This window comes from Aulostomus chinensis, chromosome 19 (assembly GCF_037954235.1).
Source record: "Aulostomus chinensis isolate RoL2024-O1b breed Wild chromosome 19, RoL_Achi_v1.0, whole genome shotgun sequence".
In the NCBI taxonomy this organism is placed as follows: domain Eukaryota; kingdom Metazoa; phylum Chordata; class Actinopteri; order Syngnathiformes; family Aulostomidae; genus Aulostomus; species Aulostomus chinensis.
In genome coordinates, this window is record NC_141338.1 from 24,650,597 (window position 1) to 24,663,868 (window position 13,272).

General features: G+C 43.1%; 1 protein-coding gene across 1 annotated transcript; it reads right to left on the bottom strand.

Moving 5' to 3' along the window:
- Positions 1-345: 345 nt before the first annotated feature.
- On the bottom strand, positions 346-13,235 carry lyz (lysozyme). The gene is made up of 5 exons (XM_086186839.1): positions 13,065-13,235; positions 6,558-6,877; positions 2,481-2,642; positions 1,485-1,563; positions 346-1,407 (listed from the first exon to the last, which is right to left on the bottom strand). The coding sequence occupies exons 2-5, from the start codon at positions 6,682-6,684 to the stop codon at positions 1,341-1,343; spliced, it is 435 nt and encodes a 144-aa protein (XP_086042965.1). The 5' UTR covers positions 6,685-6,877; positions 13,065-13,235; the 3' UTR covers positions 346-1,340.
- Between the last annotated feature and the right edge of the window lie 37 nt (positions 13,236-13,272).

Consider the following 13,272-nt stretch of genomic DNA (forward strand, 5'->3'; position numbering starts at 1 on the left):
AATCTAACGTTAAAATGAGACATATTAGCCACAACCTCATGAGTTGGCTTGAGCTTTCTAAAATAGACAGTAATGTTAGGTTTATATCGCGACTTACTTCAATTTCATTGTGGAAAGCCTTGCAATGCCTCTTCAGGTTAGACGTGTTCTTTCCTTTTACTTTGTGGCCGCATTTCTCCCCATCTTTTTCAACAATACATTCCCTTTTATTTTCCGCTCCTACGTAATGGAAGTTTCTCCAAATATTATCTCTCCTTCTCCTCCCAAAACCACCATTGTTAGTCGACAAACATGAAGTTTAATTCAATAGGTTGTGGTAGCATGAAGGATATGAAATAAGACAAATTTTACTTCACTGACTTTATTTACCAGCTTTGTTTAGGTCAATGAAAATGCAGAGACATTTTAGTCCAGTTTTTACAGCATAAACCACATGTAGTCTCTTTTTATTAGTCAACAGTATACATTTATTCATCTCAACGTCACATGACCAGCATTAACATTATGTCTCATCTCATCTTTGTCATGTGATAAAGGTTCGTTGATGATGATATTTAGTCATACATTTTTTGACAAAAGCAACACTCCTCCACGGTGGCAGAGCTCCGGGGGTGGATGAGATCCTCCCTGGGTATCTCAAGGCTCTGGATGTCGTAGGGCTGTCCTGGTTGACACGTCTCAGCAACATTGCGTGGACATTGGGGCGGTGCCTTTGGAGTGGCAGACCAGGGTGGTGGTTCCCATCTTTAAGAAAGGGGACCAGAGGCTGTGTTCCAACTATCGGGGATCACACTCCTCAGCCTCCCTGGAAAGGTCTACCCCAGGGTACTGGAGGGGAGGGTCAGGGCAAAAGTCGAACCTCAGATCGAGAAGGACCAATGTGGTTTTTATTCTAGATGTGGAACCGTGGACCAGCTCTTCACCCTCGCGAGGGTGCTGGAAGGCACATGGGAGTTTGTCCAACCAGTCCACATGTGTTTTGTGGATTTGGAGAAGGCTTATGATCATGGCTGTTTTCACTGGGGTCAATAAAAGCAGTAGTCCAAAGTACAAATACAAGAGTTGTAAAGATAATAAAAAACAAAACAATATTTTGACATTTTACAAGACCATATTTGATGTCTTTATTTTAGACTCAATTGTGTGTGGCTCAGTGTTTGGTTGGGTTACCCAAACCCTTTAGTATAGTTTGATTGTGTAACAGTTGTCTAAAAATGTATCACTTTGAAGTGATTTGACTTTAGAAGTGTCAGGCTTTGGTATTTGAGTCAGCTTTAAAGTGGAAACAGTACAAACATTTTAATGTACTGCTGCTGAAGAAGACATTTTCATGTCCCCGGTTATAAACCACAGTCTGACACATAGGGGCTCAGGTCACGGTTCTGGCAGTGGCTGGTCCAGGCTACCCTGAAACCAGACAGAATGGCATCACTCATCTGCTACTTGTGAGGATTCAAACACATCCAATATATCATTGTTCTTACCAGGCGCGGATGCCATTGGGGTCCCTTACGACACGTTGGGCACATCTGATAGCCGCACTGACATCATCGGTCAAGAGTGCTGTGACAACAATAATAACAGCAAATCTAAATTAAACCTAACTCTTTCCCTGCAACTGCGAGGAGTATTTCAAGTAATCATTGCTGTCACTGCTACACTGAAGGGGGTACTGTTACAGTTTTTTGCTGACAAAAATAGGTCACGAGCAACAGAAGATCCATGGGGATGTGACTGAAGAGGTTAGCAGTCTGTGTCACGAGAGCTGTGTGAGCTTTGTAAGTGTCACACCTCATCCTTGTAAATACGGTGCTGCTTCAACAGACTTGAGCCGGAGATGTACATTTGTGGATCCTTTACCTCTGAACCAGCTGTTGTGTCAGTGAGACACCAAAAGTTGCTGCAGGGACTCGGGCAAGCGAAACTGGACATTCATAGCATTAGCACCACTGATGGCCATACCAATGAAAATTAAAATGTCAAGTCAACATGTTCATCTGCTTGAGAAATAAGTAATAAAGGACCATTGCTATTTTGTGTGTCATGTTTCAAATGCCCGAGTTGTTGGCATTTTAACCAAAAAAGAGGTATTCCTGCGCTCTCTGCCCCATGGCAGACAAAAAGAAGTCTCATGAAGAATGATGTTGAAGAACCTATGTGTTCCCCTTCTGATCATCATTCATCACTGCCCATACTTTTGCTCTCATTTGGAGGGGCTGAACCCTTCACAACAGTAAAATGCTGCGTGATGTGTGGATATTACAATTCAAAGTAAATGTCATTTACAGCATCTGCATTAATCTCCAGAGGCGTATTTGTCTTTGCATTGCGTCTGATCTGAGTAATCCTTCCACCTCTGGTCACCTTTAGCTCGTAGAAAACGGCTAAACTTCTTGACAACTGTCCATCATGAAGAGGCTTTTTGAAAAAAATTACTGGGGGATCAGGACAGAGTTTAGTGAGAAGACCACATAACTGACCACTGCAACTGATCCCACAGGCGTTCACTGATCCTGGGGTACGGCCATCTTCACACCACCAGCGGCTGTTGATCTGGAAGATGCCATAGTCCGTGGATCCATCAGTATTGTGATTAGTGGCTTGGGTGTTGTAGTTTGACTCCCACTGGCTCAGGCAAACCCCTGCAGAGGATCCAGAGCAGACCAACACACACACGAGGAAAGTGAACATCAGGCATCAAAACCTGTCGGTCTGCTGGAAGAACAACACATGGCATTAAAATCTACGACATTACAGTCAGTCATGGTCATGCAACATTGTTTGTTTAAAGCTAAGAAAAAATAATAACTGTATGTGGACTTTATGATCAAGACGAAGACGAAGACTTTATGATGTATTTTTCCAGAAAACTGTGTTTTAACACGATATGTGTGAGACATGCTTAAGAATATAAATGATGGCAAGGAAGGGGAGGGAGACAGGAAGGTTTGAGGTAGAGGAAAAAATGGAAGTAAGTGCACATTGCGATCAACACGTTTAAATTGAACGTAGCCGGAGTACCGGAGGGAACCCACGCAGGCACAGGGAGAACATGCAGACTCACCCACAAAGATCCCGTGCTCCAGCCGGGGCTCCACCCGCAACCTTCTTGCTGCGGGCCACAGGGAGGACCACTGCTCCCCCGTGCCACCCCATTTGATGTTATTTAAAAATTATAATTTCTGAAATATTTGAAAGGACCTCTAAGAACTTTCCGGGTTTTGGTCAAAACCCCAGAAAATACTGTCAAGGCAAAATAGTGAAAAACGTTTTGATCGTAAAACAAAAAAAGATAAAATTATGTCCTTTTTTTTCTTGGGCAAGTTACCACGGTGTAAGCTTGGTAATGTCCTCCAAGATGTCGATAATCAGGAATTATTGACTTCTCAGAGGCAGATGTTAGCCTGACCTCACTTGTGGCTCCTGCCAGCCATCAGAGCAATGAATAAATTCGCTGTGTTTGGCTGTCAAGCTCTGTATTGTTCCCAGCCATCTCCTGTAGTTGTGGACGACTCCAGTGCTCAGACAGTCCTGGTCAAATACCCTTTTATTGGAAAGGAAAACTGCACGGACTTGAGTTACGGTCCTGAAACCACCTTCTGAAATGAATGATGTCCTTGTAGAACCATGATGCAACTCAGAGCAAAAACAAATGGCTATAAAAGCTTCATCACAGAAGTGTAAATCAAATCAACAACCAGGGACAGTCTTGTGGTCTCTCACATGGACTTATTTATGACTGAACGTCACTCAACCCTGGAGGGTGGTCATTTAACTGATCTCAACTTTCAAAACAAAGTAGATCTGAAATTTGCTCTTCTGTATTTATACATGAAAACACACTTTTAACAGTGCCGCTGGCCAGTTTTGAGAACTGCAAAACATCCTGTAGCATTGAATGGTGGGGGAAAGTGGCAGTAGCATACAAGAATGAGACACTGCTCATGAGCATTTTGGGGTAATTTATCACGAGACTACAATCACTTCGACAAGTTGCCCCAAGCTGCCATGTTTATAAATGATAGCTGTATCTTTAGCTTAGCTTAACGCATGACAAGGACTTAAACTTCCCCTCAACCTAGTACAAATGTTAAGTTGGTAAGATTTGTGATTTAAAGATGATTATTACAAAAAATATCAAGTTCTTTTTCCCCTTTTTTATCTTTTGAATGTGAAAAATGATAAATTGGCGCTCACCACTCTCAGCAGTGTGGTTTGTCTTTCAAAGACAGGAAATATCTGCGATCCCCTATGTGCCGTCTGATGGTGAAAATACTAGCAAAGTGACAACTTACCCAAGAAACATAACCTAAAACTTTTCAAAGGAACCAATACTAAAGTGCAGATAATTGAAAAAAAAATGTTCTGAAGTACATGACTCAAGTAAAAGTTCTTCATGACTCTCAGAATCAGTAATGCTTCACGGAGCCCTGGATGGGAAGTGTTCTCTCCATGGTGGACGAGGCAGGTCATGCCTAGGCCTGCAGTAACGTCCTACTTAGTTCTACCACCAATATGGCACCACAGCTTGAGAATCCATACAGAATCACACTTTACACATTACATCACATTAATATAGACTAGTCGAGCAACACTCAATTACCCGAGCATTTAAAATAAAAAAACTCACATTCACAATTAAGAATTCAAAACTGAGATCAGGGACACTGTCAAAGCACAAAAATAAAAGGGGATTTTAAGAAATGAGTACTTAAAAGTTTTAACAAGGCCACCAAAAGTACACCGTAGGCATGGCTGGGAGAGCCAGTGGTTGTCTGACTATATGTGTTGGCCCTGCCATGGACTGGTGACCTGTCCTGGGGGAAGGCTGCTGGGATAGGCGCAGGGATGTTATGCCCCGGCCTGGAGCCAGACCCAGGGTAGGGGTCCATTGATGAGAGCCTGGTGGTCGGGCCTTAGCCCATGGGGTCTGGCTGGGCCCAGCCCAAAAAAAGTTACATGTATTCATCCTCCCATGGACCCACCACCCTCCTGTGGGTGGTGGGTCACAGGAGGAACCAGAAAAGTCTGGTGCAGTGTGTTTGGGCAGCAGACCAAGACGGGGGCCTTAGCTGTCTGATCCCCAGCTATGAAAGCTGGCTTTTAGGACATAGAAAGTCACCTGTCTGGCAGGGAAAGAGCTGGAGCTGGTGGAGGAGGTTGAGCGTTACCAGCTAGACATAGTCGGCCTAACCATGACACATAGCTCCGGGTCCAGAACCCAAGTCCTTGAGAGGTCCTACCTCAGGTGGAGGAGTTTAAGTATCTCGGGGTCTTGTTCACAAGTGAGGGTAGGATGGAGCGGGAGATTGACAGGTGGATTGGAGTGCCATCTGCTGTGATGCTGGTGCTAAACCAGTCTGTTATGGTAAAGAGGGAGCTTAGCCAAAAGGTGAGGCTCTCCATTTACCTGTCAATCTATGCTCCAACCCTCACCTGTGGTCATGAGCTCTGGGTAATGACTGAAAGAACAAGATCCTGAATACAAGGGACTGAAATGAGTTTCCTCCTCAGGGAGCCTGGGTTCTCCCTTAGAGACAGGGTGAGAAGCTCAGTCCTTCAGGAGGGATTCAGAGTAGAGCTGCTGCTCCTCCATGTAGAGGAGTCAGTGGAGGTGGTTCGGGCAACTGGTGAGAACACGCTGGAGGGATTATATCTCTCAGCTGGCCAGGGAACACCTTGGGATTCCCCTGGAAGAGCTGGTGGAAGTGGCTGAGGAGAGGACAGTCTGGGATTCCTTGCTGAGGCTGCTGCCCCCGCGACCCGGACCAACCAGATTAAGCAGTACATGATGATGATGAATAAAATTTACTTTTCTAAGTTTATGTAGAGCAACAGAGAAGGCCTTACTGGCCCTGATGCCCCACCACTGGTTCTCTCCACATTCAGATCATGTTAATGAGCAACAGTAAGCAAACAAGAGGCCAGGTAAAGATCTGGGTAAATATAATGTTTCAAAACTGTGGCCATAAGGTAAACAGTGAAATAAGAATTCCTGGATTTTCCCCAGTGGCCCCAGAATGTTGTTCAAAGCGTCCAGTCACAACTGGAGTCAACACTACGTGACACATCACTCTTGCAGCATTTATAATCATTTCATCCCCTGGTGCAAAGCTGTGTTGTCCCTGCAATCAAAAAATGCCACAGAGTCCCTGTGCTAAGAGTCCCCCCATACCCAAACACACACACACACACATGCTTGCACAGACACAAACACATCATGCACACATACACATACACACACACACATACACACACCATCCCTCACATGTCTCTGATAAATGATTTTTGGTCACAACTGTTTGTTCTGCTTGTTTGTTTTCAAAGATGTGCTTTTACGAATCGATGAGTACCTGTCTTAAGATGGTTGACCAATATTTGATATTAAATGAATCTTTGCAAGGTAATGAAATAAATAAAGAAAGTCACTGAAGTGGCTTCAACTCAGTAACTGTAAATGTACGTAAGTTACTTGTAGTCGACTGCTGTTCCGATGTAGCCCTTAGTTAAGAAGAGACAATGCAATTTTTCCTACAGACTAAAAAGGTGGTACTCACAGTTGGCCAGGCTGTAGCCACGGTATCCGTCCATCCCATTCTTCTTCAGCACACGGGCCCATTCACAGCGGTCGTAGATTTTGGTATATGCAAGAGAAACCAAGAGCAGGAACACCAGACTCCTCATATTGGACTCCAAAATGATTCTCCAGCTGCTGGTAAAACTGTTCCAGCTGCTGCTGTGATTCCTCAACAATCCTTTTCAGACAGCTTGTGACTGGGCTTTTCACTCAGTTGGGATCTGTGTTCTTGTGCTCTTGAGCCACTATTTGTGAGTGTTATCAATGAAGTGGACTGCCCAGGTAACCTGTTGCATCAGTCTGCAAAGACGAGAAGATTAAAAAAAGTCACATATTTTACAGTACTTCTAAGTCAGATTGGACCCTTACATCTACATTTCTTTGACTAAAAATAAATTAACTGTTTGTTCTGTATATCCTTTTTTATTTTATTTTTTCATATCCACATTTGCTTTTATACAATTTTATTTCTTTCATTTCTTGGCACATTACAGTCATTAGATGTCACTGAGGTGTTTAAACTGGTCGGCTGCCAGCGCACCAAAGCCTACTTTAGATGGGTGGTGAAATATGGTAGGCTACAATTTTAGGCGCTCAAATTTTGGTGAAACGGTTATATAAGAAACAAGAATTCTCTTTTGAAAAATCAAAGTCTGAACAGAAAACATCTCAGGTCATTAATTCATGATTTGTTGCGCACGGAAGCAAAAGGTCATTATGTAAAAACACAAAGTGGATCAGATGGTTTTCCACCCCGTCTCACTTCCTTATGTGGTCTGTGGTTGAAGACTTCACAGCCTGGTGTGGATGCTGTCTACCAGGCTTCCACTCGAGGTTAGGTGCACAAAAACCACCTTCACCCACCTGCGCAGTTCTGAAATAGGCTCTGCCCTCTGGGCTTTTCATCTACTTTACATCAACCAACACAGGGGTGGGATATAGATTTTCCTCAGGGGCCACATGAGAAACCCAAATTGTTGCCATAACAAACACCAAAAGTTGATGATTAAATATAAGAACGCAAACTGCAGACTTACTGTTATTCCTCAGCTTGTATTATTTTGAAAATCCCTTCCACCAGTGTCTTTTACAACAATAAATCAAGCAGGAGTCTTTGAAAATGCTTAGCAGCCAAGTAATTGGCTGTAACTCATAATTTATTAAATAAGATGAACTGTCATTTCAGTGCCCAGTGGGGTTTTGCTGTCTCCCAGCCTCCTACAGCAGGTCGACAGGTTTGTGTAGAGGCTCACAACTCTTGGAGAAACATTATCATAACCCAACTTTAACACACAAGTATGGCAAGTTTGTTCTTACAACTGCATCTGAAGCCTCTGTAGTTCAATCACTCAAACTTTATTTATAAAGCGCTTTTCGTACATATATGTAGCTCAAAATGCTGTACATAGAAAAAAGACATTCCCTCAAACCCCACGACCCACCCCAACCTTTGCATCGCATCGACAATTAAAAGCAGTCCCTCAAACACACAAGCACCCCACAGTTCACACACACACACACATGCACACACACGCACACACACACACACACACACACTAGAATAGTGGACATTCAGCTGAGTAGAGATGAACCAGCCAAGCAAGCGAGAAAGCGCCATCCCGTCTGCACCAGGAGCAGAGAGCCAGCGCTGGAGAGCCTCATGATGAAAGAGTAAAAATAGGTAAAAACTAAAACAGAAATAAATGCTAAGAACTAAAATAGAAATTGGTATAATTTAAAATTAAGATAGGAAATAATAAAATGCATAAATGAATACAAAATGAAGGCCTAAAATAAATAACTGTCATGAGTAAAATGAATATGAGCCAGAGCTCAGCTAAAAAGATGCGTCTTGAGCTGCTCTTGGAAACCTTAACATTGTCTGCGGCCCTCAGGTCCTCGGGCAGGCTGTTCCAGAGATGAGGGCCGGAATACTGAAAAGACGCCTCGCCATGAGTGTGTGTCCTGACTTTAGGAATGACTAGAAGCCTGCTGCCAGAGGAGTGCAGGGTCCATGAGGGCTCATAAGCTAAAAGCACTTCTGAACCATAAGAAGGCCCAAGACCATTAAGACATTTAAAAACCAGTAAAAGAACTTTCAAATCGATCCTGAAACACACGGGAAGCCAAAGCTGAACTATGTTATGTGTTTCTCTGCTTTGGTGCTATAATTGAACCACTACAGAAAACACACAAACATAGTATATCCAGGAATACACACGATGAACCCAACTACAGATTTATCTGGAAAACAATTCCTCCATATTTGAGCACACTGCCCAAGCGTCAAGCCAGGTTTCTGTTCAAATGTATCGGTGGGAGCCGTTGTTGCCAGTTATTTGGGAACTTTCACTGTGGGAACGCATGGTTTCTTTACGCATTTACCAGCGTGGGTGGTGGACTTCATCTATGATTAATGCTCATGTGAGTCTCACTTTAGTGGCATTCAGAAAAACTGGGCTTTCTGTGCATTTTACAGTGTCCCATAAATACGCGGTCACACGACACCGGTGTGCTCGATTTCTTAAATCATAGCTGATTTTTCTGGTGCTTGCTACTTTTTCTAAATCTTTACAGTAACAAGTCATGTTGACTTTGGCACTAAAGTTGCTTTCCTCTTGGAACTCTCTTTCATATACAAGGGCTTTGTAATGAGCCATTTAATCACATTTAATCATGTATGATGTCGGAACAAACCCTCTGTGCTGAGGGCAACGGATTGACAAATGAATCAGATTTCACAGGAAAAAAGAGGTTTCTAAATTTATAATAATTAAAAGAAATGTGCAACTAAAGCCCACAAACTGGCAATCACTCAGACTGGCACAGACTAACAGAAGAGGTTACAAAGTCCAAGAGCAGATGTTGAAAGAGGCCAGTTGTGATGTAAATGTGACCGCAATCATGGTCATGAGCCAAAGTCCCACCTTTCCAAAGACGGATGGAAACACCTGTGGCCCGGCTTTGTCAGGTCTATTCACCGGTGTGTCGTATTCCCATCGCCTTTCAAATAGGACACGACTGAATGAGCAGAAGTTTAAGAATTTATCATCATTTCTTTAGCTTAAGAAGATGCACCAGGCAAACACTGCAGGAGCAGTGATGTCTGCCCTGTCGGATAGTTTGATCCTCAACACTGAATCCGATTTAATTGAATCAATGTCATCTGAAAAGTAGTGAGTGCTTGGACTGTCTAGTGTGTGCACTTTGCTGTTGTTACTGAGGTTAAGACACATCCCTTTGGGGAATTTGAGAGAGGAACTGCTGCAACCCAGACTGCTACTGAAAGAGAAGTGGGGACTTTAGTGTTGCACAATGTTTGTCGGTGCAAGTCGACAGTCCAAACAAGACAAATCCAAATATGAACTACGAAACAACCTCCTTGGGGTTCTCATCCACGACAGCAGCCCAGGGCCAAAGTCAGACCGACACCATGGACATTGGAAAAGATCTGAAAAATAATCTGGTGATTTTCTCTTTTATTTCAATAAAGTCTTGAAAAGAATTAAACTTTTATTGAGATCTAATTTTGAAGTGACAAAATATATTTTGATTTGAAATCATAGGGAAACTGGCAAAACAAACAAATGTGAAGACATTTTCAAAAGTGAAGATGACGACCATTCTGACGGTATTTCAAAATTGTTGCTCGACGAATCCGCATGGTGGACGTCCCCTTGCTGAGTATAACAGTGATGTATGTCGTGTGAAAAGCAACAAGCGGAATGAAGTTGAGGTGATGGCACGGCTGACGTGCAGCAAGCGGCCTCATTCAAGAGATTATTTGCCTTTTGGGGCCAGTAATCTCTATAAACCCTTTAAATAGTAAATATGCAGAACAAAATGCACTTTAAGCACCAATACTGACGTACAAGAGTGCGTATGTTGACTCATGTTTTATGATCATTCATTTATTAAATTATATTGAGGGGTGAAATTGTTTTTTATCATCAAGTCAAGTTTGGTAGAGCAAAGGAATCCTGCTATCCTGTTTTGTACCTTCATCTATTTTATTGATCCTTATACAGAAGCTGCATCCCACTTTTCATTCTCCTGTGCTTCTGACACTTTACACACAGAACAGTAAGAGAAAGGGTGCTGCTGATTCTATTCAGTCACCCTTGATCAGACAAAACTGTGCTGCTGTAGTGAGTTCCTGAACTCCATTTACTACCCTCCCAACCACACACACACACACACGCACGCACGCACACATGCACGCACACTCCCCTCTGCCTTGGTCTCATCTCAAACCTGAAGCGCAGGCAGAAAACGCAATTAATCAGCCAGCCAAGGCAGTAGGATCAATTAATCTGCACACAGAGAGGAGAGATGAGAATGGATTCACCAGAGTCTGAGAGACAGAAAGGAAGGAAGAGTGTGAACAACCTGCAACCAACTGTGGCTGAGCTCCTGTTTTGTACGTTTCTTTGGAATGTAATGAATCTCTTGAAACCAAAATTAAAAGAGAGCCGGATCAGAGATTATTCTTTGAGAACAGTCTAGAATGGGGAACAAAACACCCATTTTAATTTTCAAATTTCATTTCCACTTTTCATGAAGATATAAATTAGTCCAGCCCAAACAAATATCTTGACAAACACATCAGCACATTTTGCCTCTGTGGACTTTGTTTTGTTGAGGGAACCAAGAGGAAGATCAAGCTCAGGAGGTGCATGAGGAACAATGATGCTCTGGTGGCATCATGGAGGCATCATGGTGGCATCATGGTGGCATCATGGAGGCATCATGGTGGCATCATGGAGGCATCATGGTGGCATCATGGAGGTATCATGGTGGCCTCATGGTGGCATCATGGAGGCATCATGGAGGCATCATGGAGGCATCATGGAGGCATCATGGAGGGATCATGGTGGCATCATGGAGGCATCATGGTGGCATCATGGAGGCATCATGGAAGCATCATGGTGGCATCATGGAGGCATCATGGAGGCATCATGGAGGGATCATGGTGGCATCATGGAGGCATCATGGTGGCATCATGGTGGCATCATGGAGGCATCATGGTGGCATCATGGAGGCATCATGGAGGCATCATGGAGGCATCATGGTGGCATCATGGAGGCATCATGGTGGCATCATGGTGGCATCATGGAAGCATCATGGTGGCATCATGGTGGCATCATGGTGGCATCATGGAGGCATCATGGTGGCATCATGGTGGCATCATGGAAGCATCATGGTGGCATCATGGTGGCATCATGGTGGCATCATGGTGCTCTCAAGTGTGGACCAATAATTAGACAGGAGACCGATTCAGGGAGTTTCATTACAAACCATTGTTTCATCAACATTTCATATTTTGCCACACTGCCAGTTAGTGGTGATATAAAGTGAAACGCTTGTGGAATAACGGTTTTGACACAAACTTCTCCTGGTTTTTGGGATTCTTGAAGACAATCTAGTTTTCGTCATCTGCAGATTTTGCTGCCAGAATCTCAGGTTGATGCTTGGCTGTAGAGCTCACAGTTGGGTGATTTACTCTCCTCACCCAGGCAAAACGTTACTTCCTTTGCAAAAAGGAACAGAAACGTAGATCATTGGTACTTGAATTACTTGCTGCATTCCAAAGATAAAATAATTTTATGTTAGGTTGTATCTAATTTAGTGTGTTTACCAGAAACACAATGTAGGTGAATTTCTTTTTCATTTTTCACAGTAAGTAATTTGATTGTGCTGCCACCTTCAGCTGATTCTGTTGAAGAGCATTTTCACACCAGTTGTTTGTTGTCGTGTCCGTTTTCTCCTTGGTTTGATGGGTTTTCAGAAAATGAAATGAAGTGAACTTTCAAATGCATCCCTGTGAACTGGGTGGAACGTTCATTCTTAATATTTGAGGGCAGATCGTATAAACGTCTATGGAACATAACCCCACCACACAATGTCAGGACCACTCCCAGCTTATATCATTCCACCTCTTGTTTCTTGTGCTGACGTGCAAGGCACAGTCACGCCATGATCCCTGTCCATCAGAGAAGTTCCTCCATTTCAGACCGCTACTTCCTGTTTCACCGTGTCAAATTGATTAAAGATCATGTTGGAGATCCCAGTGAACTAACATAACCGTTTTCATGCCATTATTCCATATTTTACATATTAAAGCTATCAACATCAGCCAGCCTCAGAAAAACGTTGCCAGCTTGTTACCTCGGTCACCGCTGTGATTGCAGAGAGAACTAATGAGGCTTCATCTGCTGTCCTTTCCTGTTTCACAATCACATTTAACAAAGCTGTTTCTCTGTGTCAGCCTCTCGTCTACAAACTGCATCTCCAATGAGTCCTCACTCATTCCTGCACAACTTAAGTCAGTGAACATAATCTCATCAGTGCCCACAGATTTGAAGACTGAGACTGTGACTTGATTTATGAGAACTTACACAAGAACCATACATACATATATCTAGATATCTATATCTAGATATATAGATACAGATATATATAGACACACACACACACATCTTTTTACCTGTGACTGCTGACTGTCTTGCTTAGTGGAAGCAGGTGGAGGCAAATGCAGTGGTTAAAAAAAAAAACTTGGAGTTCTTGGAGATGGAGTTTTTTTTCCAGAAAAAAGAATGAACCGAACGACAAAATGACTGATCCAAACAGTGGACCCAACAAAAACTGAAAGGACTATTATGACCAAAGAAAAACTGGTGACACATGACCACACA

Coding starts and splice junctions, on each gene's coding strand:
- lyz (XM_086186839.1), bottom strand. CDS start 6,684: ATGAGGAGTCTGGTGTTCCTGCTCTTGGTTTCTCTTGCATATACCAAA. Junction 1,564..2,480: donor CTGTGGGATCAGTTGCAGTG/GTCAGTTATGTG, acceptor TTGTTGTCACAG/CACTCTTGACCGATGATGTC. Junction 1,408..1,484: donor CCCAATGGCATCCGCGCCTG/GTAAGAACAATG, acceptor GTCTGGTTTCAG/GGTAGCCTGGACCAGCCACT.